Source organism: Giraffa tippelskirchi, chromosome 6 (genome assembly GCF_054371585.1).
Source record: "Giraffa tippelskirchi isolate mGirTip1 chromosome 6, T2T-mGirTip1v1.2.pri, whole genome shotgun sequence".
NCBI classification, from domain to species: Eukaryota; Metazoa; Chordata; class Mammalia; order Artiodactyla; family Giraffidae; genus Giraffa; species Giraffa tippelskirchi.
The window spans coordinates 60,679,598-60,700,965 of NC_137280.1; the positions used below are offsets into that span (position 1 = coordinate 60,679,598).

Genomic DNA, 21,368 nt, shown 5'->3' on the forward strand with positions numbered 1-21,368 from the left:
GTTGCTCAGAGATAAGCCAACCCCTGGCAGTGGGTGATGAGCCCTGTGAAGCATTGCTCCGGAGAGCAGTAAACCACCTCCTCGGAGCAGCTACTCCTAGCTGCGGGCTGCACAGCAGTGCCAGGAACGGGTGCTTTCCAGAGGTGCCAGGAGCCCTGCTCCTCCTGGGCGGTGTGGCCCTGACATCAGGAAGGGCTCAGGTGCCAGCTGCTCCCTGCTCCCCCCTACTACAAGTCAGGATCTGGGCAGCATGAGCCGGGCAAGACACGTGGGCAAGATCCAGAAACGCCTGGAAGATGTCAAGAGCCAGTGGGTCCGGCCAGCCAGGGCTGACTTCAGCGACAATGAGAGTGCACGGCTGGCCACAGACGCCCTCTTGGATGGGGGTCCCGAGGCCTACTGGCAGGCACTCAGCCAAGAAGGCGAGGTGGACTTCCTGTCCTCGGTGGAGGCCCAGTACATCCAGACCCAGGCCAAGGAGCCCCCCTGTGCCCCAGAGCCCCCAGGGGCAGCTGAGGCAGGATCCAAGGGGCTCGACTCCTGCTCCCTGCAATCAGGTACCTACTTCCCCGTGGCCTCAGAGGGCAGCGAGCCGGCCCTGCTGCACACCTGGGCCTCCGCTGAGAAGCCTTACCTGAAGGAGAAGTCCAGCGCCACCGTGTACTTCCAGACGGACAAGCACAGCAACATCAGGGACCTCATCCGCCGCTGTATCACCCGGACCAGCCAGGTAGTGATCGCAGAGCCCGTGCCTCCTTGGCCACAGGGGTGGGGGTGGAAGTGGGGGTTGGAGGAAAGGAGAAAGGGGTGCCTCCTGCTCTAAGGCATGCAGTCCAGATGACTGGAGAGTAGGATGGAAGCAGGGATGTTTCTCTCTGCCTTGCCCTAAATCACTGACTTCCGGATTCCCCCTTGTCACCATCTGGGTTTCCTGGCCACCACTACCCATCACTGGAACTGCTACAATGGCTTCCCTTCTGACCCTCCTCTCCTCTTGATCCCCAACCACCTAGTCTCCAAGCTGCTGTAAACACTTCTTACGTTTTGGCCGTGACACATGGCCCGTGGGATCTTAATTCCCCGACCAGGGCTTGAACCCGCGCTGCCTGTGGTAGAAGTGCAGAGTCTTAACCATTGGACAGCCAGGGAAGTCCCTGTGGATGATTTTTCTATACTTCAAGTTGAACTTGTACCCTTTACTGCTTAGAGTCTTCAGTGGCTCCCACTTGCCCCCACTAGGAAGAGCTGACTCCGCAGCACGGCTCACAACCCCTTCAGTTCCTCTCCTCCGTTCTGCCACTCAATCCTGGGTGACCTGGAGATTTTCAAACCCACCAGGCTCTGTCTTGAGGCCTCTACACATGCCGATCCTTCTGCCTGGAGCCCCCTCACCTCCTGGCATCTACTCTAACACCTACTCCTTCTGAAGACCAAAGGGGACTGAAGTCCCCTTCTCAGGCAGGCTTTCCTGAGTTCCCTAGGCTAGATGAGGTGCCTCGCATCTGTGCTTCTGAATGAAGGGGCTGTTCCACTGGGACACAAACCTGTCCCGTTTCCTCCCAGACTCGTCTGGACCTGTCTGCCCACAAATTCAGCACGGTGCTTGAATCCAGCTGGTGGTCGGCAGAGGACAGAGGAAGCAGCAGAAAAGATTTCTCCCTCCCCAGAGTGTTTACTTTTTAATAGGTGACTTTAGAGGAAGAAAATTCCTTCAAGACCAGAGCTTAGCTGGCAGAATTTAAGGCAGCGAGACTGGCACTTGGTCAAGAGTTCTCCTGTTGCTCCTGGAACTGTGGATCCACAGGGGCTGCCCACTGTCGGCCCGGGAGAGGGGATCATTCTACCCAGTGCACAAAATGACTCCTTAGCATAGGGGTATGGGTGCCCCCTCTCCTCCCAAAACTGCAGAGGGGCAGGAGTGAGAATGGCCTCCCAGGAGAAGACTTTGTTATCTGTAAAGGGTCTCCCTCTCTCATCACTCAAATTATTTATTTTACATTTATGTGTGTGCGTTAGTCATTCAGTCATGTCCAACTCTTTGTGACCCCATGGACTGTAACCCGCCAGGCTCCTCTATCCATGGGAATTCTCCAGGCAAAAGTACTGGAGTGGGTAGCCATTTCCTTCTCCAGGGGATCTTCCCTACACAGGGATCAACCCTGGGTCTCCTGCCTTGCAGGCAGATTCTTTACCATCTGAGCCACCAAAGCATTAATTCCGTTACATTTAAAAGAACTTGAAAAAGAACAAATTGATATTTAACCTCATTTTCTGCTAAGATCCCACTCTCATGATGGACTCCCCTCCCAAGTCCAATACTGTATGAAATCTTTTTTTTTTTTTTTTAATATTTATGTATTTGGCTGCACCGGGTCTTAGTTGTAGCACATGGGATCTTTGATCTTAGTTGCAGCATGTGGGATCTAGTTCCCCAACCAGGGATCGAAACTGAGGCCCCTGCACTGGGAGTGCAGAGTCTTAGCCACTGGACCAAGGTCCCTGTGTGAAATCTCATGGCTCCCAAAGAAGCCACCAGCAGTGGGGAAGCTGTGCTTAAAAGAAGAGAGGGAGTAGAATTCTGAAGAACAAAAGAGAAGGTAACAGGGGGTAGAGCATCTACTTTCACGTTGCTGGGCTACTTTAGAGCAATATTTCACGTTTTGCTGACGTTTCGCTGATGGGCTCAGGCGGGCAGCCAGGAGTGCCCGCACTGCCTGAGATGGGCTGCACGACCCAGGGCAAGCCCCTGGGCCTCCCCAGGCCCCAGATTCCACACTGGACTAAGGTCCTTTCCAGCTCCCAGGGCCTGTTCCTAAGTGTGCTACCTGTGGCCTCTCTGTGCTGAAGTTCAGTGCTCTCCCGAGGGGCAGGGACCAGTGGTGTTGGTGAAATTCTCAACCACAGCTGCAGCTTAAAGGGAGAGTGAGGCTCCTGGAAAGTAACCAGGTGAGGGCTTGTGAAACACCATCCTCCGGCCAAATCCTTCTTCCCCGACCCCACCCGGGGAGGCTTCTCTCTCTTCACCTCTGTGAACTCGAGGCTTGCTGCTGTCTTTGCTTTATCCACACAGCATGTTACAAATTTAGGACAACACTTAAAAATCAGAAGATTCCACTCAATAGTTAAGAATTTCCAGCTCCTCTTAGCAAGTTGGAAGACTGGCTCTGTGGGTGCTGAGTTGAGGCCACCCCTTTGGGTGGGTCACCTTCACTGCTTTCTTCATCAGTCCCTCTCATCCTAGGCCCTGATGTTGTTGTTGTTGTTTAGTTGCTCAGTCGTGTCTGACTCTTTGTGACCCCATGGACTGCAGCACACCAGGCTCCTCTGTCCTCCACTATCTCCCAGACTTTGCTCAAAAGCATGTCCCATGGACAGAGAAGCCTGGCAGGCTATACAGTCCATAGGGTTGCAAAAGAGTCAGACACAACTTAGCAACTAAACTACAACAAAGTCAAGGAAGGCCCTGATGACCTTCACCCATTTTGTTAGCTATCAGACTCCTGCAGACAGTTTGTGATATCACTCCCATGCACAACACACACACACACACACACACACACACACATACAGCTCAGGAGTGACCAGTGACTTGCTCCCACAGAGATGCCAGGAAGTCTGGACCCCCAGTCACAGGCGATCCGTGGGCAGTAGCGTCCACACAGAGGAGGAGGTTGGGAACAGGTTTGTGCTCTCCCTCTGCTACGGCTTCAGCCCCCACAGAAGAGAACAGAGAGGAATAAACAGAGCCAGCCTGCGGGGAGCTTCCCAGAGCAGTTTATATTCCCTGTGGAGCAGGAGTTGTCCCTGTTTCCCGGTATGCTCTCCTCCTTTTATTCTGCAAAGCCTACATTGGCCAGGCCCTGCACCCAGGATGGCAAAGCAGAACAAGAGGCATCCCTCCTCCCAGCCACCTGCCCTTAGCGGGGTGGAGGGGACACTGCACTTGAACGACCTTCTGTGCCGGGGAGCAGAGGGGAGCATGACTAAGGCAGGCTTCACAGAAGAGGTGACCTGTGAGTTGAGTCTCAGAGGCTGAGTAAGAGTTTGCTGAGCAGAGAAGGGAGGGAAAGGAACTCCAGGACTAGGGAGGGTCAAGTGCAGAGGTCAAGAGGAGGGAGAGGGCTGGATGCCCTGGAGGCAGGGAGACCTGGAAAGGACTATCAGGAAGGAAGAGGTTTTTACTTGCAGTTCCCTAGAAGCAGGAGGCACCGCACACCACACAGGGCCACATGAGGAGCGCCAGGGTCCGTCGGGGGGTGGGGGGCGGGAGGAGCCAGGGAAAGCATGGGCATAAGTCTTTACTGTGGTTTACAGGAAAGGCAAGGCAAGGCGAGATAAACCGTTGAGAACTGGTTCGTTTGAATAATTCTGCAGGCTTGGAGCCACAGGTGGTCCCTGGTTGTACAGGTGGTCCCTGTTCTTGGCACTGGGGTGATTTAGGGTGGGAAGGGAAGTATTGTCTGGATACTGGAGAGTTTAGATAACAGAGGCTTGGGACATGGGTCTGAATTGCTTGGTTAGCATTTCAGAGGCTGCTCCTAGGCAAGGTGTTTGCTATCTCTAGTAATAAACTAGCCCTGGGATTTCAAAGAATCACAAAATACAGAAAACAAAAAACATGAATAATCCATCCTCCAAGTGTGGTCCAGGATCCCCCAAAGTTCCAAGACCCCTCCAGCAGGTCTGTGAGGTACTGCCCTTTCTAACCACTCATTTGTGTGAGGTTGGACTATCTTTATATGCTTCCCTGCAAACAACACTTCACAGCAGATTGCTACAGGAGCCATATGAGAACCAGCTGTCTCCTCTTAAGCCAGACACCACAGAGACTTGCAAAACTATAAAATAATGCCATTCCGCTCACTCCATTGTGTTGTTTCTTTGGAAAGTGTAGTTATTTTTGCTTTAAAATTGTTATTCATGTTAGCATATGATGAGTTTAATCTTGCTTTAAGTAACAAGTATTAGTTATTTTAAAATAATGTTTAATAAACACTAAATGTTCTCTGTTTGTTTTTAATATGACAAATATCAATAGTTATAATCCACATAAACAAAGCTCTTAGGAAGCCTCAGTAATTTTTAGAGTGTAAAGGGGTCCTGAGGCCAAAATGTTGGAGACGCTGAGCAGACAAGCCCCCAGCCCTGCTGGATTCCTCTTCCTCTCCCTTTCAGTGCAGAAAGAAAACTCTACCCAGCTCCCTGGGGAGGTGGGGGGGCGGTGGGGGAGTGGGGCAATGCAGAGGAGCAAGGGGGCAGCTGTAAGCCGGTTCCAAAGAAACTCCATGTCCCCACCCGTAGGTGTCAAGGGCCACCTTTTCAGGCCGAGCCCCTGCCCTGGGAGCGCCTGAACAGAGAACAAGGCTCAAGGGACCGGACACGGCAGGAAACCTGCCCCCACCCCACCACACACCCAGGAAGCTGATGAGCATGCCCCCCGCCCCACACCTAGTAACTGAGACTCCAGGGCCTTGAGCACCACCAGGGGCCCCATGGCGAGCTCTCTGGTTGTTCCTCTGACAGAGGCCACTGAGGGAGGGGCAGACCTGGGAGAGAGGGGTCCAGCCCCTCCCCCCCCAGGCCTGTGGAGGTCACGGGCAACAGGGTGCCTCCACCCAGCATCAGAGCCCAGTCCCACGAGGATGGGGTGGGGTGGCCTCCAAAGACCAGTAGAAGTGCTCTTTCCCCACCCCACCCCCCCACCATCCTCCTGGGATCTGTGATTGGCCTGTCTCCCTTCCCACGGGGATTCCCTAGAGTAAGTTCCTCTTCCCCCTGGGTGCTGGGGCTCAACGCCGGTGTATTGTCACTGCTCCAGGTGGGTGTTGAGGGCAAGAAGCACCAGGCACAGCCAGAGGTGACACTAACAGAGGGAGCATATGATTGGAGGGGCTGGGCCTCTCACAGCTGCTTTTCTAAGGGGTCTTGGCCCCCTCACCCTGTGGTCAGCAGATAGGTGATGGTGGAGGGTCCACCTGGGCCCTCTCTGCCCACATTCTCTTAGAGCTCTGCTCTCTGGGGTCCCCCAGCCCTCCCAGGCTTGACTCTCCTTCCCTACCCATCCCTAACCCACAAGCAGAGAAGGGAAAGACTGCATCTGATGTAAACAGAGATGAGTCCTTCTCTTAGCCCACGGTAAACTAGTTGGGAGTATGGCTCTGGGTTGGGATCTAGGGCATCTCCAGCCTTCCAACCCTGAGGCTTTTGGCAAGTTACTTAACATCTCTGCACCCCTGTTCTTCACCAGAGAAGTCAGGGTCCTGGTGTTGTGAAGGTCACAGGAAACAAACGTGCGGCTGAGAGTAGGTGCTCAGGAAATTGTTGTTGTGGTTAGTATACATCAACCATAAGCAAACTCAAAAAGGGAGCATCAGGGACTCCAGGACTCCATGCTTCCACTGCAGGGGGCATGGGTTCAATCCCTGGTCAGGCAACTAAGATCCCACATGCCGCGAGGCATAAATAAATAAAGAGTGAAAAATATGTTTTGTTTTTTTAAGGGAGCATCAGCACATATGAGAGAAAGAGGGAAGAGTAGCAATCAAAGGACAAAGTGGGGCATGGGGTGCTAAGTGCCTCCAACAACTGGCCCCAGCCTGGTTGGTGGCCCCACCGGGACCCAAATCACCTCTCCCCTCCCACCTCCTGCCTTCCCCAAAGCAGCGGGATTTCCAGCCCATGAGAAACTCACGTCTGCCTGGCTGGTAGTGGAGGGTTCTCAGCCACGATTCGAGGTCTCCGCAGGATGAATGCTGCTTGTGGGCACTGCCCCAGCAGACCCTCAGCCCCCTGACTGTGTCCCTCAATCTCTCTGAGGCTCCAGATTCCCAGAGCTGCCCTGCCAGGCTGTGCTCCCAAGCCAACTTCCTTCCTTAGCACGGGCAGTACCTCCTTCTCCTTCTCAGCCAACCCCATGGTTCCAGGCTGGTTCGTCTGATTGGCCCTAAGAAGATTCCCAGGTGGTACAGGGGTGAAGAACCCACCTGCCAGTGCAGAAGACGTAAGAGATGCAAGTTCGATCCTGGGTCAGTAAGATCCCCTGGAAAAGGAAATGGTAACCATTCCAATATTCTTGCCCGGAGAATCCCATGAACAGAAGAGCCTGGTGGACTACAGTCCACAGGGTCTCAAAGAGTTGGACATGACTGAAGCAACTTAGCACACGTGCACAGAACGTCCAGGATGATCTCAGCTTGAGAGTCTTAATTCTATCTGCAAAAACTCTTTTTTTTTCCCAAATGAGGCCACAGCCATGTTTTTGGTGGTTAAAATGTAGACGTATCTTTTGGGATTTCATCATTCACTAGGCCCTGTGAGGTGGGACTCTCACAAAGGGGATGAAAGAAGTTGCATGCATGTGTGCTGGTCACTTCAGTCATGTCCTACTCTTTGCCATGCCATAGCCTGTAGCCCATCAGGCTCCTCTGTCCATGGGGATTCTCCAGGCAAGAATACTGGAGTGGGTTGCCATGCCATCCTCCAGAGGATCTTCCTGACCCAGGGATTGAATCTGAGTCTCTTGTGTCTCCTGCATTGGCAGGCGGGTTCTTTACCACTAGTGCCACATGGGGAGCCCCTGGAAGAAGTTATTGACCTTGAATTAATCCAGCTGGGAGACAATGCCAACAGGAGGCAAACAAAATGAACCTGGATATTCATGAACCTGTCCTTTCAAGCATCCCTCACATTAGGATGCTGGGCTTTTTGTAAACCCAACAAAAAACTTCTCTGTCCATTAGTCACCCGCTTACCAGCCCTGGCTCTAGGAAACAGGGACTCACTGGGACACAACTGGGAGGATTTACTGACCTCCTAAGTGGAGAGAATTGTCTCTTCTGCCAATACCTTGGAGGAGGAGGCATTTGTCTTTCAAGAGAGAGGTCTTCAGAGTTATTGATGCCATAAGCTTTAATGTGTACAAGTACTTAACCGTGGGTTTCCCTGGTGGCTCAGACGGTAGAGAATCTGCCTGCAACGCGGGACACCCTGGTTTGATCCCTGGCTTGGGAAGATCCCTTGGAGGAGGGCATGGCAACCCACTCCAGTATTCTTGCCTGGAGCATTCCCATGGACAGAGGAGCCTGGTGGGCTACCATCCATGGGGTCACAAAGAGTTGGACATGACTAAGCTACTAATACACACACATATACTTAACTGTGTGTTAATAGAGCCATGGTTCTAAACATCTCTAGTGACCTCTAGCTCAGGGTGAGCAATTTCTCAGCGGTTCCCTCCGCTGTCCAGACACCCAGAGCAACTGAGCAGCAAGTCAGCTCCATGTGGGTGCCAGCCAACCCCTTTGGCTCTCTCTGTGACACTCTTCTTATTCTTGCTACTTCCAGATGTTTATGGTCCAAAAAAATTTATTGTAATTATTAGAAAAATGGCAGAACATTACTATTACAGGTGACACTGAAGAAAAAATCACCATAGTCCCCCAGCCAAATACGACTGTCAATTTTGACTTTGCATTTGTCTACCTACACAGCGCTTTCCCTCACTGGCAACTGTAGTAGACATGCTATCATTTTGTCTTTTGTTTTCTTTTTTCAGTTCAGTTCAGTTCAGTCACTCAGTTGTGTCTGACTCGTGACCACTGAGCCACCAGGGAAGCACCCTATTTTCAAATAAAGTTACATTCAGAGGTACTGAGGGTTAGGACCTCAGTGTGTCTTTTTGTGGGGGGAGGGTATACAATTTAACCCATAACATAAGATATATAAGAAAAGATATCTTATCTTAAACCCATAAGATATATAAGTATCTTGATACTTACACTTCCCTGGTGGCTCAGACATTAAAGCATTGGTCTACTGTGCGGGAGACTGGGGTTTGATCCCTGGGTGGGGAAGATCTCCTGGAGAAGGAAATGGCAACCCACTCCAGTATTCTTGCTTGGAAAATCCCATGGATGGAGGAGCCTGGTAGGCTACAGTCCATGAGTTTGCAAAGAGTTGGACACCACTGAGCGACTTCACTTTCTTTCACTTATGATACTTAAGACAAGTATCTTATCTTATCTTAAACCCATAAGATATATAAGTAACATTTTTAACAAGTGTTAGAAACTTAACCTTGGTGGGCAGTACAGAAGGAAAGCCTCTGGTAAAGTTCAGTTGCTCAGTCGTGTCCGACTCTTTGCAACCCCATGAACTGCAGCACATCAGGCCTCTCTGTCCATCACCAACTCCCGGAGTTCACCCAAACTCATGTCCATTGAGTCGGTGATGCCATCCAACCATCTCATCCTCTGTCGTCTCCTTCTCCTCCTGCCTTCAATCTTTCCCAGCATCAGGGTTTTTTCAAACCAGTCAGCTCTTCGCATCAGGTAGCCAAAGTATTGGAGTTTCAGCTTCAACATCAGTCCTTCCAATGAACACCCAGGGCTGATCTCCTTTAGGATGCACTGGTTGGATCTCCTTGCAAGGGACTCTCAAGAGTATTCTCCAACACCACAGTTCAAAAGCATCAATTCTTCGGTGCTCAGCTTTCTTTACAGTCCAACTCTCACATCCATACATGCTGCTGCTGCTGCTAAATCGCTTCAGTCGTGTCCGACTCTGTGAGACCCCACAGATAGCAGCCCACCAGGCTCCGCCGTCCCTGGGATTCTCCAGGCAAGAACAATGGAGTGGGTTGCCATTTCCTTCTCCAATGCATGAAAGTGAAAAATGAAAGTGAAGTCGCTCAGTCGTGTCCGACTCTTCGAGACCCCATGGACTGCAGCCTACCAGGCTCCTCCATCCATGGGATTTTCCAAGCAAGAGTACTGGAGTGGGTTGCCATTGTCTTCTCTGCATCCACACATGACTACTGGAAAAACCATAGCCTTTAGTAGACGGACCTTTGTTGGCAAAGTGATGTCTCTGCTTTTTAATATGCTGTCTAGGTTGGTCATAACTTTCCTTCCAAGGAGTAGTAAGTGTCTTTTAATTTCATGGCTGCATTCACCATCTGCAGTGATTTTGGAGCCCCCCAAAATAAAGTCAGCCACTGTTTCCACTGTTTCCCTGTCTATTTGCCATGAAGTGATGGGACCGGATGCCATGATCTTAGTTTTCTGAATGTTGAGCTTTAAGCCAAATTTTTCACTCTCCTCTTTCACTTGCATCAAGAGGCTCTACTTTCTGCCATAAGGGTGATTGTTAATATACATTTGGTGAGCATTATACTAAACAGCGAGTTTTGCTTAAACATTTCACTGTTCCTTATAGTTTCTATGTAACCATTATAAATGACCATTTTAATGGCTGCTGAATAATCTACTTGTCAATGCCTGGTTGGGGAACTAAGATCTCATATGCCATGCGGTGTGGTCAAATATAAAATGAGCTTGGGGTGCTCTTGGCAGAAGATGAATGGGTGCCTGGCAGGAACACATACATCTCTCCCCGTGGCTGGATATCTAGACCCCTCACCCCTCGAGTTTCTGCTCTGCCGGACGACCCAATACCTGCTGGCTGAGCAGGACTCCCTTCTCCACGCACTGGAGTAGCTCAGTCAAGTCTAGTTTATACTTCCTGGGGTCTCCACAAGGGTCTGGTTTGAGACTTAAAAACATTTGAAAGCCAGTGGCCAGAGTGCCTTTGAGCTCCAAACAGCTGAGAGCCCATAACTGTAAATCTGTCCCTCTCCTGTGATTCTGCCCAACCACCTCCCCTCCAGCCTTATCTCCGCCTCTCTGCCTCCTCTTTTTGCTTTTCTCTCCTTTTTCCTCTGCACTTTCCACTCCAACAGTGGAAAGAGAGACCAGAGGATATGAGGAGGGGCTGGAGATGAGGGGTAGGGCCCGCTGCAGCTCTGAGCGCTTCCATAGTCCTGCCCTGTCCTCCCCCACCACCCCCGGTGCAGCACTCTTGGGACCAGCTCTCCCAGGCCCGCTGGGACTGAGGAGTTACGCGGAAACCAGTTAGCACCTGGCCCTGACCTTCTGGTGTCCGACTCCTCCGCCCTGGCCCAGGTCCTAGCAATCCTGATGGACGTGTTCACGGATGTGGAGATCTTCTGTGACATCCTAGAGGCGGCCAATAAGCGTGGGGTGTTCGTCTGTGTGCTCCTGGACCAGGGAGGCGTGAAGCTCTTCCAGGAGATGTGTGACAAAGCCCAGATCTCTGACACTCACCTCAAGGTAGGCCCCGGTGATGGGTACGGATAGGATGGGCTACACCATGGTAACACATGCCTCCGTCTCACTATAATAAACATTTACTTCTTGCTCAAAGTCAGACAGCACTCCCTCACGGTGTGAAAGTGAAAGTCGCTCAGTCACGTCCAACTGTTTGCAAATCCATGGGCTATACAGTCCATGGAATTCTCCAGGCCAGAATACTGGAGTGGGTAGCCTTTCCCTTCTCCAGGGGATCTTCCCAACCCAGGGATTGAACCCAAGTCTCCTGCACTGCGGGCAGATTGTTTACCAGCTGAGCCATGAGGGAAGCCCAAGAATATTGGAGTAGGTAGCCTATCCCTTCTCCAGTGGATCTTCCCGACCCAGGAATTGAACTGGGGGCTCGTGCCTTGCAGGTGGATTCTTTACCAACTGAGCTATCAGGGAAGCCTCCGCCACAGTGTAGCTGCGCCATAAGGAACACATGGCCCCTGAGACACAGTGACAGGGAGAACGAAGGTGGGAGGATTCCGAGGGATGCGCTTAGGGCCTGAACTGGAGGAGAATCCCATCACTCCTGTTATCTGTTTGAATTCTACCATCTCCCCTTTCTTTTCTTCTTCATTACTCAAATGTCAGGATGTGGAAGCAAATTTAGAAGATTCAGCCAAGGAGAGCATAAAAATGGCCCATAAACCCACCAACCAGTGATAACCCATTTGCTCTTGCCAAGCATCCTTCCAGACGTTTTCTAGACAGGTGTGTGTCCATAAATACATAGTGAGGACACCTCGACTTCCCTTCCAACAGAACATCTCCATCCGGAGTGTGGAAGGAGAGGTGTACTGTGCCAAGTCAGGCAAGAAGTTCTCCGGCCAAATCCGGGAGAAGTTCATCATTTCGGACTGGAGATACGTCCTGTGCGGATCGTACAGGTGAGCGCTGGGTTCCACCTTCTGTTGGGGCTTCGAGGAGGCCAAGGTTGAGCTCGGTGCAGACCAGCCCCAACTGCTCAGGCCCACACCCCCACCAGCAGCTCCTGGGGGAACTGGGGACTTATCACCTACATGAGGCTGGAGACGGAACCTGCCTGAGAGAAAGGGGGAAATCTGGGTCCTTCCTGGGAGGAATTCCAGGTAGGGAGACACTTTCAAGTGCCTTGGTTTCCCTTTGCATTGCAATAGGATGTTTCCTCGTTTCCTTTCTCAGAGCTCTCAGGTGTGATTCTAAAGCTGTGCAATTTGCTTTGTTGTCTTTGGGGGCCCTATTTTACTTTCAAAATGTTTCATTATTTTAATACAGGCAGTATACAGAGATATTAATTCATATGTCAGATAATATATCCATTTAAAGTGTGACCAGCTTCAGGGACAAAGGGGAGGTCAGAAAGTCTTTCCTGCACCTGCTTCTCAAATTCCTTTGGCTTAAAGTACATCCATCTTCTGTCACAGGGGCATCCGTAGATGTGGCGAGGGCATATCCACGGCCCCCTCCACCACTAAGCAGTCACCTCCCCTGTCCCCATCTCTGAGGAACTGGTAGTGGGACTGGCAAGCGCCTTGCAAGTGCAAGTGAAAGTCACTCAGTCGTGTCCAACTCTTTGCAACCCCATGGACTGTAGCCTGCCAGGCTCCTCTGTCCATGGAATTCTCCAGACCAGAATACTGGAGTGGGTAGCCATTCCCTCCTCCAGAGGATCTTCCAAACCCAGGGATCGAACCCAGGTCTCCCGCATTGCAGGCTGATTCTTTACTGTCTGACCCACCAGGGAAGCCCTTATTTAGCCATTACAAAGATTCCCATGTGTTTGAAAAGGTCAGAGAAAGAAATTCTGAAAGAGAAGATAAAGGAAGGGGGAGGCCTTCTCTTATTTTCCATAAGGACAATCAGACCTCTCTGTGTTCGTGTGTATTTGCCCTTAGAGCTCACCATGCAGGGCCAGCTTTGACCTTGGAAGGGGCAGAAGGAAGCAGAACCGCTTTGTTGAGCCAGGTCCTGGGCCAGGTGCCATCAGACCTTTAGTAAGGATTTAATCTTCATCACATGTAGAGGGAGGCATCATTCTTCTGGTTGACAGATGGGGGGACTAAGGCACATAGAGGTTAGGTGATTGGGCCAGGGTCATCAGCTTCCTTGACCAGGATCTCAAGCTGGGCTTGATATGGGGGGCACCAGGGCTTCCCAGGAAGCTCAGCTGGTAAAGAATCCGTGTGCAATGTGAACCAGGAGATCCCGGTTCAATTCCTGGGTTGGGAAGATCTGCTGGAGAAGAAGGGAATGGCTACCCACTCCGGTATTCTTGCCTGGAGCACATTCCATGGACAGAGGAACCTGGAGAGCTACAGTCCATGGGGCTTCAAAGAGTGGGACACGACGGAGCGACTTTCACTTTCAGAAGGAGGGTGGCAGTGGGCATGAGGACACACCAGGCCATTCATTCCTGAGAACTGTAGGGAACCCAGCTCCTGGAGGGAGGACTGAACAACTATAATGTTTTTGCCCTCAAAGCTCAAAGGTGATCTATTTGCCAGCTTTTCAGAGGATCCTTTTCCCTGGGACCCTTACAGGTGTCACCAATAAAAACAAACCAACAAAAAAACACAGAAAAGCCTTCACTCCACCCTTCCAGTCTAGCTGTCTCTGGGCTTCAGGTATTTTGGCCCTTCCCTTTGGATGCACACAAGGGCTAACCAAAGGGCTCTGTCTCTCTCTAGCTGAGCCTTGAGGGTGGGGCTGGGGAGGGTCTGTGTCCCAACAGTTAAGCTCTTGTTGAGGGTCTCACTCAGCCCAGGTGATGTGCCACATGCTAGGAACTCCTCCCTCTCATCAAGAAACATAGATAAATGGCCAGAGTGTAGTGCGGTATGTGCTCTAAGGTCAGTATGAGCTAAGAAATGAGCCCTCCTGGGGTCAGCCAGGAGGGAGCTCCCACTTTGGCTGGCAGGTCCCAGAGGTTGGATTGACTCTTGGAGGATGAAAAAGACTGAAACAGGGGGACGGGGTGCAAGAGCAGGGAGCTGAAACAGCTCGAGGAGCAACATGATGAGAGCATGGCCTTCAAACCAGTCCCTGATTCCCACCCCAGCCCTGACCCTTTACCTTGGTGTGCTCTGATTATTTTTATTCCATCTTAAGTCATTTTTGAAAAATTCTGGGCATCATCCACTAAATCAGTTTCATAGATTGTGATGTACCAGGTTGAAAAATTGTTTTCCTCTAGCCACACTGTGGGCTTCCCTGGTGGCTCAGCTGGTAAAGAATCTGCTTGCAATGTGGGAGACCTGGGTTTGATCCCTGGGTTGGGAAGATCCCCTGGAGGAGGGCAGGGCAACCTTAACCTGACCCTCATAGCCACCCCTGGGCTTTCTCTACCAGGAACAGAAAGATTTTTAAATGCTAACTAGATCAAATCACTTCCATCCTTAAAATCCTTCAATGCATGTCACTGTCCTAGGGGGAAAAAAAAATCCACCTTCTTACCACGGCCTCTGTCTCAGCAGGACTCTTCTCGTCCACCCTGCTGCAGCCACACTGGCCTCCTCCTAGGTGCTTCATGCCTCTGAGTCTTTGCACTTGCTGTGTATTCCCTTTGCAGGAGAGCTCATTCCTGCTGTCTTTATCCTGCTAACTCATCTTGCTGGCGGCAGCTTCCACATTATTCCCTAGAGAGCTTATCTGTGAACTTGGTTAGCCAAGATTGTAAAAAACATGGTCTCAGGACCTAGACTGGGTCTGTTTTCTTTTCTATTGCTTCCTGGAAGGAAGTACAGATAATACAGTGCCTGTATGTTTATCTATGACCATAAATATCTGAGGAATGAATGAATGTTCATGTGAGGTCCTGGCCATCCAATGTGGCTGTGTACATGTATGCTAAGTTGCTTCAGTTGTATCTGACTTTTTGTGATCCCATGGACTGTAGCCCACCAGGCTCCTCTGTCCATGGGATTCTCCAGGCAAGAATACTGGAGTGGGTTGCCATGCCCTCCTCCAGTGGGTCGTCCCAACCCAGGGATCAAACCCAGGTCTCCCGTATTGCAGGCAAATTCTTTACCAGCTGAGCTACCAGGGGAGCCCCCAGTGTGGCTAGAGGAACACAATTTTTCATAGATGGTACATCACCATCTGTGAAACTGATTTAGTGGATGATGCCCAGAATTCTTCAAAAATTAAATAAGATGGAATAAAAATAATCAGAGCACACTGAGGTAAAGGATGTTCTGGAAATTGTTGTGGGGTTATGTATGTATTTTCGTATGGGAACAGTTCAGGATGTAAAATGTGTTTCTCTAAGAATAGCCAAGATAAGTCTGAAGAAGAACAGGTGGGGAGGACTTGCCTGTCCAGAGATCAGGACTTGTTGTGGAGCTGTAGACAATGTGGCAGCTGGGGGAGAGACAGACAAAGTGACAGAGGAACAGAACAGAAAGCCTAGACCCAGACCTGTACCTGAAAGGGCATGTTGGAGGAGCAGGGAAAGGTGAAACCAGGAGAAAAATTCTCCATGTGAAAAACTGGATTCTACTTCACACATACACACACATGCGTGCACACACAATCACCTCCCAATAGATTAAAAGAAATTAAATGTCAAAAACAACTTTAATACTTTTAGTAAAATATAGAGATGGATGTCTTTTAGACCTTAGGATAAGGATTAGGTGTCTTAACATAGACACTCCTCTGTGTTAAACAGAACACAAAAAAGCACCGACTAAAACAGATTGCTAAATCTGACTATACTACAGTTAAGAACTTTGGTTCACTGAAAGACAGCTTAAAGTAAGTGAAATGTCAGATTACAAACTGGGAACAGGTTTTCATGATGCCCTGACAAGCTTAGCATTGAGAATCACAGTGAACTCCCACAAACCACACACGAAAAACAGCACAATGGAAGTGTGGGCGAGAGGTGAGAGCAGGCATTTCATGCGGGAGGAAACACCCGAAAAGATGTTCAGCATCAGTGATCAGGAAAATGCAAATCAAGGCTAGAATGAGTTACCATTTTATACCTATTCATCAAAAAAAAAAAAAGATTGACAATACAAATAGTGGACTTACAAATTTCTACATCGCTGATGGGTTTTCAAATCAGCACAGCTGACTTTGGAAAGAGTTAGGCATTTCCTCTAAAGCTGAATATTCACCTGGTTTTACCCAGCAATTCCACTCCTAGATAGAAAAACCGGTCCCCAAGACCTTAGAAGACAAGGATAAGTACTGGTGTGTGAGGGTGCTCCTCCCTCAGTCACCAGGAAAACCATCGAAGCAACTCAAATGCCTATCAGTGAGAGAATGGATGATAGAGCCCTCAGTGGAATATCATACAACAAAGACCAGTGAAGGACAGCAATAAGAAATAACATGAATAACCAGCAATATTTAAGAGAAAAAAAATCCCCAAAGATGACATACATGTTAAAAACAAGTAAAATTAAAATATTTACCATTGTTCCTCATCATTTCTAAAGGTCTGGTTCTAGCATCCCCACAGATACCAAAATTCAAGGATACCCAAGTGCCTCATATCAAGTGGTGTACAATTTGCATATAACTTACACATCCTCCTGCATACTTCATGTCTTGATTACTTAAAATACCCAATACAGTGTAAACTGTATGTAAATAGTTGCCAACTGGCACATTCAAGTCTTGGTTTCTGAAACCTTCTGGAACACTTTTTTTTTTCTGAATATTTTTCATCCTTGAGTATATGGAAGGCTGACAGTACTTTTGAGAATATATAAAACTTTTTCTTATTATAGAAAAAGGAAAGTATGGGAACTATGACACAGGATTCTGGGTGATGATTTCTTCTATTTTGGGGAAACTGGAAAAATGTGTTCCTGGGAGGGACCATGTGGTTAAATGCAGGTCATTGTCAAGATGCTAGCTTTTTATTTTGGGTGGTAGGTTCATAGATGCTTGTTGTTCAGTTGCTAAGTTGTGTCTGGCTCTTTGTGACCCCATGGACTACAGCACGACAGGCTTCCCTGTTCATAGGCTTCCATGTTCCCCTGTTCATAGGTGCTTAGGTTATCTAAAATAACCAAGTAAAGCTACATAAGTGTAAATGGGCCACTAATAGATCTTTGGCATGGGTCTTGAGCCAAAGATTATGATTAAATCAATTCTATGTACTTGTGAAAATGAAAGTCGCTCAGTTGGGTCTGACTCTGCGACCCCATGGGCTATACAGTCCATGGAATTCTCAAGGCCAGAATACTGGAGTGAGTAGCCTTTCCCTTCTCCGGGGCATCTTCCCAACCCAGGGATCAAACCCAGGTCTCCTGCATTGCAGGCAGATTCTTTACCAGTTGAGCTATCAGGAAAGCCCCTGTGTACTTAAGGGTCAGAAAAGAAAAACCCAATAAAAATAGTCTTACCATGGGTGGTGATAAAAGAAAGTGTAAAAGCTAGAACACAGGATGAATGGACTTTTGGGGTGTAAGGGAGGAGCACCCTCACACAGTGAGTGTGGTGAGGGGGTAGCACTCAGGTGCTGTAAGGACATGGGGGCGCTGGGGGGCACAGAGCACACAGGGTGCGTGGGGGCCTGAAAAGTTGCCTGGGCACCTTTGGACCTTCTTTGTTAAGAGAGCATGCAGTTGCTTGGTCTAATCTAGCCTGACTCCAAAAAACACAGCGATTTTTTTTTTTTTGGCCGCTCTGTGCAGCTTGCAGGATCCTAATTCCCAGACCAGGGATTGAACCCCACAGTAGAAGCAGTCTTAACAACTGGACCTCCAGGGAAGTTCCACGATTGATTTCCTAGTGTAGCCAAGAGTGCTGCTGTCCCAAAGCTTGCTGCCTCCCTATCAGCTGGCTGACCAGAATCAGCATTAGCTGCCCACCTCTCTGGGTTGTGTGGGTGGCTCCTGGGCTGGAGGTGAGGTTTGGACAAAGCCTCATTGTTCCCAGGACTTCCCCAGCCTTTCGTGGGCCCCGCCCTGCCTCACAGAGTAGGGGACTCCAGAAGCTGGACCTGCCTTTTGGCGGAAAGACAAGTTGGGGCCTGGAGGCTGAGACCCTTGGTGAGGCTGCTTCTGTCCCGCACAGTGACCCTGTCTCCCTCTGACCATTCTGTATCCATTGCTCCAGGCCTGGGCCCACATTACTGATTCCCTTGATAGTTAGACTGTCAAGACTAACCTGATAGTCTTTTGTGCTATCACCTGGCTCTTTAGGGGTGAGTGGGGTGATGAAGAGAGTTTTCAATCGGAGATAGAAAGGAATCTGTTTAAATTAGGGAATCATAAAAGTAATACATAAATGCCTTAAACATTTTGTTTTCAATAAAATGTGTAAATGAGGGGGAAGGTCAAGGCCTCTGCTTGAGGGTGTCCTCCCGCAGTTTCCAGGCAGACCCTCCACGCAGCATCTCTCTTGTCCTGTCCCCACCCCACACCCCCACAGTATTCTCCTTCCCATCCCCCAAAAGCACAGGCCTCTCCCTCCCCCTTCCACCCCTTCCAGTCTATTTGCCTGAAAACCTGGCTACACCCTTTCGAGTTTCATGAGCCCACAGCCCTGCCATCCAAAGAGCACCCTAGACCCTCATTTGTTTGGAAGAGGCAGATGTCGTGCATGTCAGAGGTGGGGTGCTATGGCCCCAGTGGCTGGTACCCCCAGCAGCACAGTGGGGGGACACTGGAGCTTGGCCAGCATGCGGCCCCTCTGTGCCTCCATGGGGACTTCTGAGGGGCTCTCATCTGAGCACCAGGAGGGAGCCCTGACCTGAGGCTAGGATTTCCTCTGCATCTTGATTACTTCCGTACAAACATTTGCTGGGGCTTCCCAGGTGGCACTAGTGGTAAAGAATCCACCTGCCAATGCAGGAGACACAGGTTTGATCACTGGGTAGCTGGGTCAGGAAGATCCCCTGGAGGAGGGCATGGGAACCCAGTCCAGTGTTCTTGCCTGGAGAATTCCATGGACACAGGAACCTGGCAGGCTACAGTCCACAGGGTCGCAAAGAGTCAGACACGACTGAAGTGACTTCACACATACACATTCGCTGTCTTAAGCTTCAGCTTGGTTATCCATAGGAGGGTAACTGGGGGTTCAATCAGGGTGGAACGAGCTGGCGTGGAGGTGCAGTGGGCACACCTACCTTCCTCCTGGTCCTGCCAGACCAGGTCCTCCTCTGGAGCAGGGTACCCGTGGCCTCCCCATCCTCGCCCCTCACTGTCTCCTCTCCCTCCAGCTTCACCTGGCTCTGTGGACATGTGCACCGGAACATTCTCTCCAAGTTCACTGGCCAGCCAGTGGAGCTGTTCGATGAGGAGTTCCGCCACCTCTACGCCTCCTCCAAGCCCGTCATGGGCCTCAAGTCGCCCAGGCTGGCCACCCCCCTGCAGCCCGGAGCAGCCCTTGGGCCCCCGCCCGGCCGCCTCAGTGACAGCAGCGGCTCCACCAGTGACCGCACATCTTCCAACCCCTTCAACAGCCCATCAACGGGCAGCAACCCCCAGACCCGGAGTCTGTCCACGTCCTCAGGGCCCGGCAGCCCCCTGGCCCCAAACCCACTGCTTGCCTCCAGGTTCCAGCCCCACCACAGCCCTTGGGGGGCCCTGACCCTGCAGGCCCACTTCTCCCCGAGGCCCCATGACGGCCCGCCCGCTCTCTACAGCAACCTCAACACCTACAGGCCCACGCGGCTGCAGGTTGAGCACCTGGGCCTGGTGTCCAGGGTGGCCCACACCTGGAGGCCCTTTCTACAGGCCTCCCCGCATTTCTGAAGAGTCCCTTCTGCCAGCTGACCTCCCCAGGGACAAGGCTGGGCATTCTTGGATTTTTCTGGCTCAAGGACGCCACTTCAACACTGAGTGGCTTTGAACCTGCTTCCCGTTGAACTACAGGCACTTGGGCGAAACCACTGCCCATGTTTGAATGTTCCCAGGCCTGAGATGATTTGCTTCCTGACCCCCTGGTATGGCCCAGGCAGCGCATTCCAGAAGGTTCCAGAGAGGTGGTAGGCAGGGAGCTAGAGGACAAAATCATGAAAATAGAGCATCTTTCTTCCAAAGGGCCGCTAGGGCTTTAACATCAACATTTCCCAAACCTGTAACGCACCAAGGGGCTGAGGCAACCCAAATTTTACATATGGGTAAACTGAGGCACTGAGGCAGAGGGTGGGTGTGACCAAGGTCCTCCTGTGTCCCAGTGCCCAGGAATGGCCCACTCCCCAGAGATTCAGGAGGGACAGATTCAGGAGACAGTCTGGGGACGTACTGGATGTTTCTGGGAGGGGATGGAAATGCCTCCTCCCTGGAAGAGCTTAATACTAGAGAGTCCCTGAGGTGGTAAGTTAGAGATGGGGCCCAGAACCTGCCACTGGAAATTATGTGAGGTTGGTTCAAAGTGTGGCCATCTGGGATGGGGCAAACCAAGGTATCTAGGGGATGGAGCTGGACAAGGCCCTGTGGCAGCTCAGCTCTTTGCTTTGAAGAGCCTCGAGCTGGCTGGAGGTTCCTGGAGTCTAGGCTGGATCCCGGTGGGCTTGTCAGCTCTGAGGATGGCCCTGCAGCTGTGGTTCAGGCAGCATTGAGCAAGCAGGGAGGACCCCACATTGACCCTGAAGCCACCAGGTGCATCAGCTACCTCCAGTTCTGGCCCCTCCACCTGGCTTGCTGACATCCTGAAGCAGGAATGCCGCGCCCTCACCAGCCCCATCGTTCTTTCATTCTGAGAGTCATAGCACATCTGGTTTGTTCCTGGGGTGGTAATAGATCCTGAGGGCACAGGCTTGTTTGGGTAGAAACAAGAACACAGGATGTTTAGGGAGCACAGAGGAGGGCCAGCCAGCCCAGTTTGGCGGGGAGGGGGTTGGGGGACACTTCCCAGAGACATGACAGTTAACCTGAGACCTAAGGAACAGGCTGTTGTGGCTAGGGGGAAGGGTGTGATGAGCTGTTCCGGTCCAGGAGAAGCAGGCGTAGAAGCCCTGCAAGCATCTTCCGGTTTCCATGCCCCCTCTATCACCAGCTCATCTCAGCAAATGCCTTCCTGCTGCCCTTCTCCAGCTCAGGGGCTCTGCCTTTGCTGCAGAGGCCGAGGGGGTGGGGGCGAGGAGCGTGTGGTGTGGGGGTGGGACACAGTCCTTCCTCCTGGTGGCCTCTGGATCCTCATGCACGTGGCCTCCTGAGTTGCGCTCTGCAGGGGGCATCTCCCTGCAGCCCAGCCCTGTTTATATTTGTCCGACACTCCTGACGGGCTTCCCTGGTGGCTCAGATGGTAAAGAATTTGCCTGCTTAT

At 51.0% G+C, this 21,368-nt stretch overlaps 1 protein-coding gene across 1 annotated transcript; it reads left to right on the plus strand.

The window, feature by feature from the left end:
* Positions 1-250: 250 nt before the first annotated feature.
* Positions 251-19,852, plus strand: SACK1A (scaffolding CK1 anchoring protein A). Its single transcript, XM_081498920.1, has 4 exons — positions 251-730; positions 10,962-11,129; positions 11,919-12,043; positions 19,318-19,852. Exons 1-4 carry the CDS (start codon positions 251-253, stop codon positions 19,850-19,852), a joined length of 1,308 nt encoding a protein of 435 aa, XP_081355046.1.
* The last annotated feature ends 1,516 nt before the right edge of the window (positions 19,853-21,368 follow it).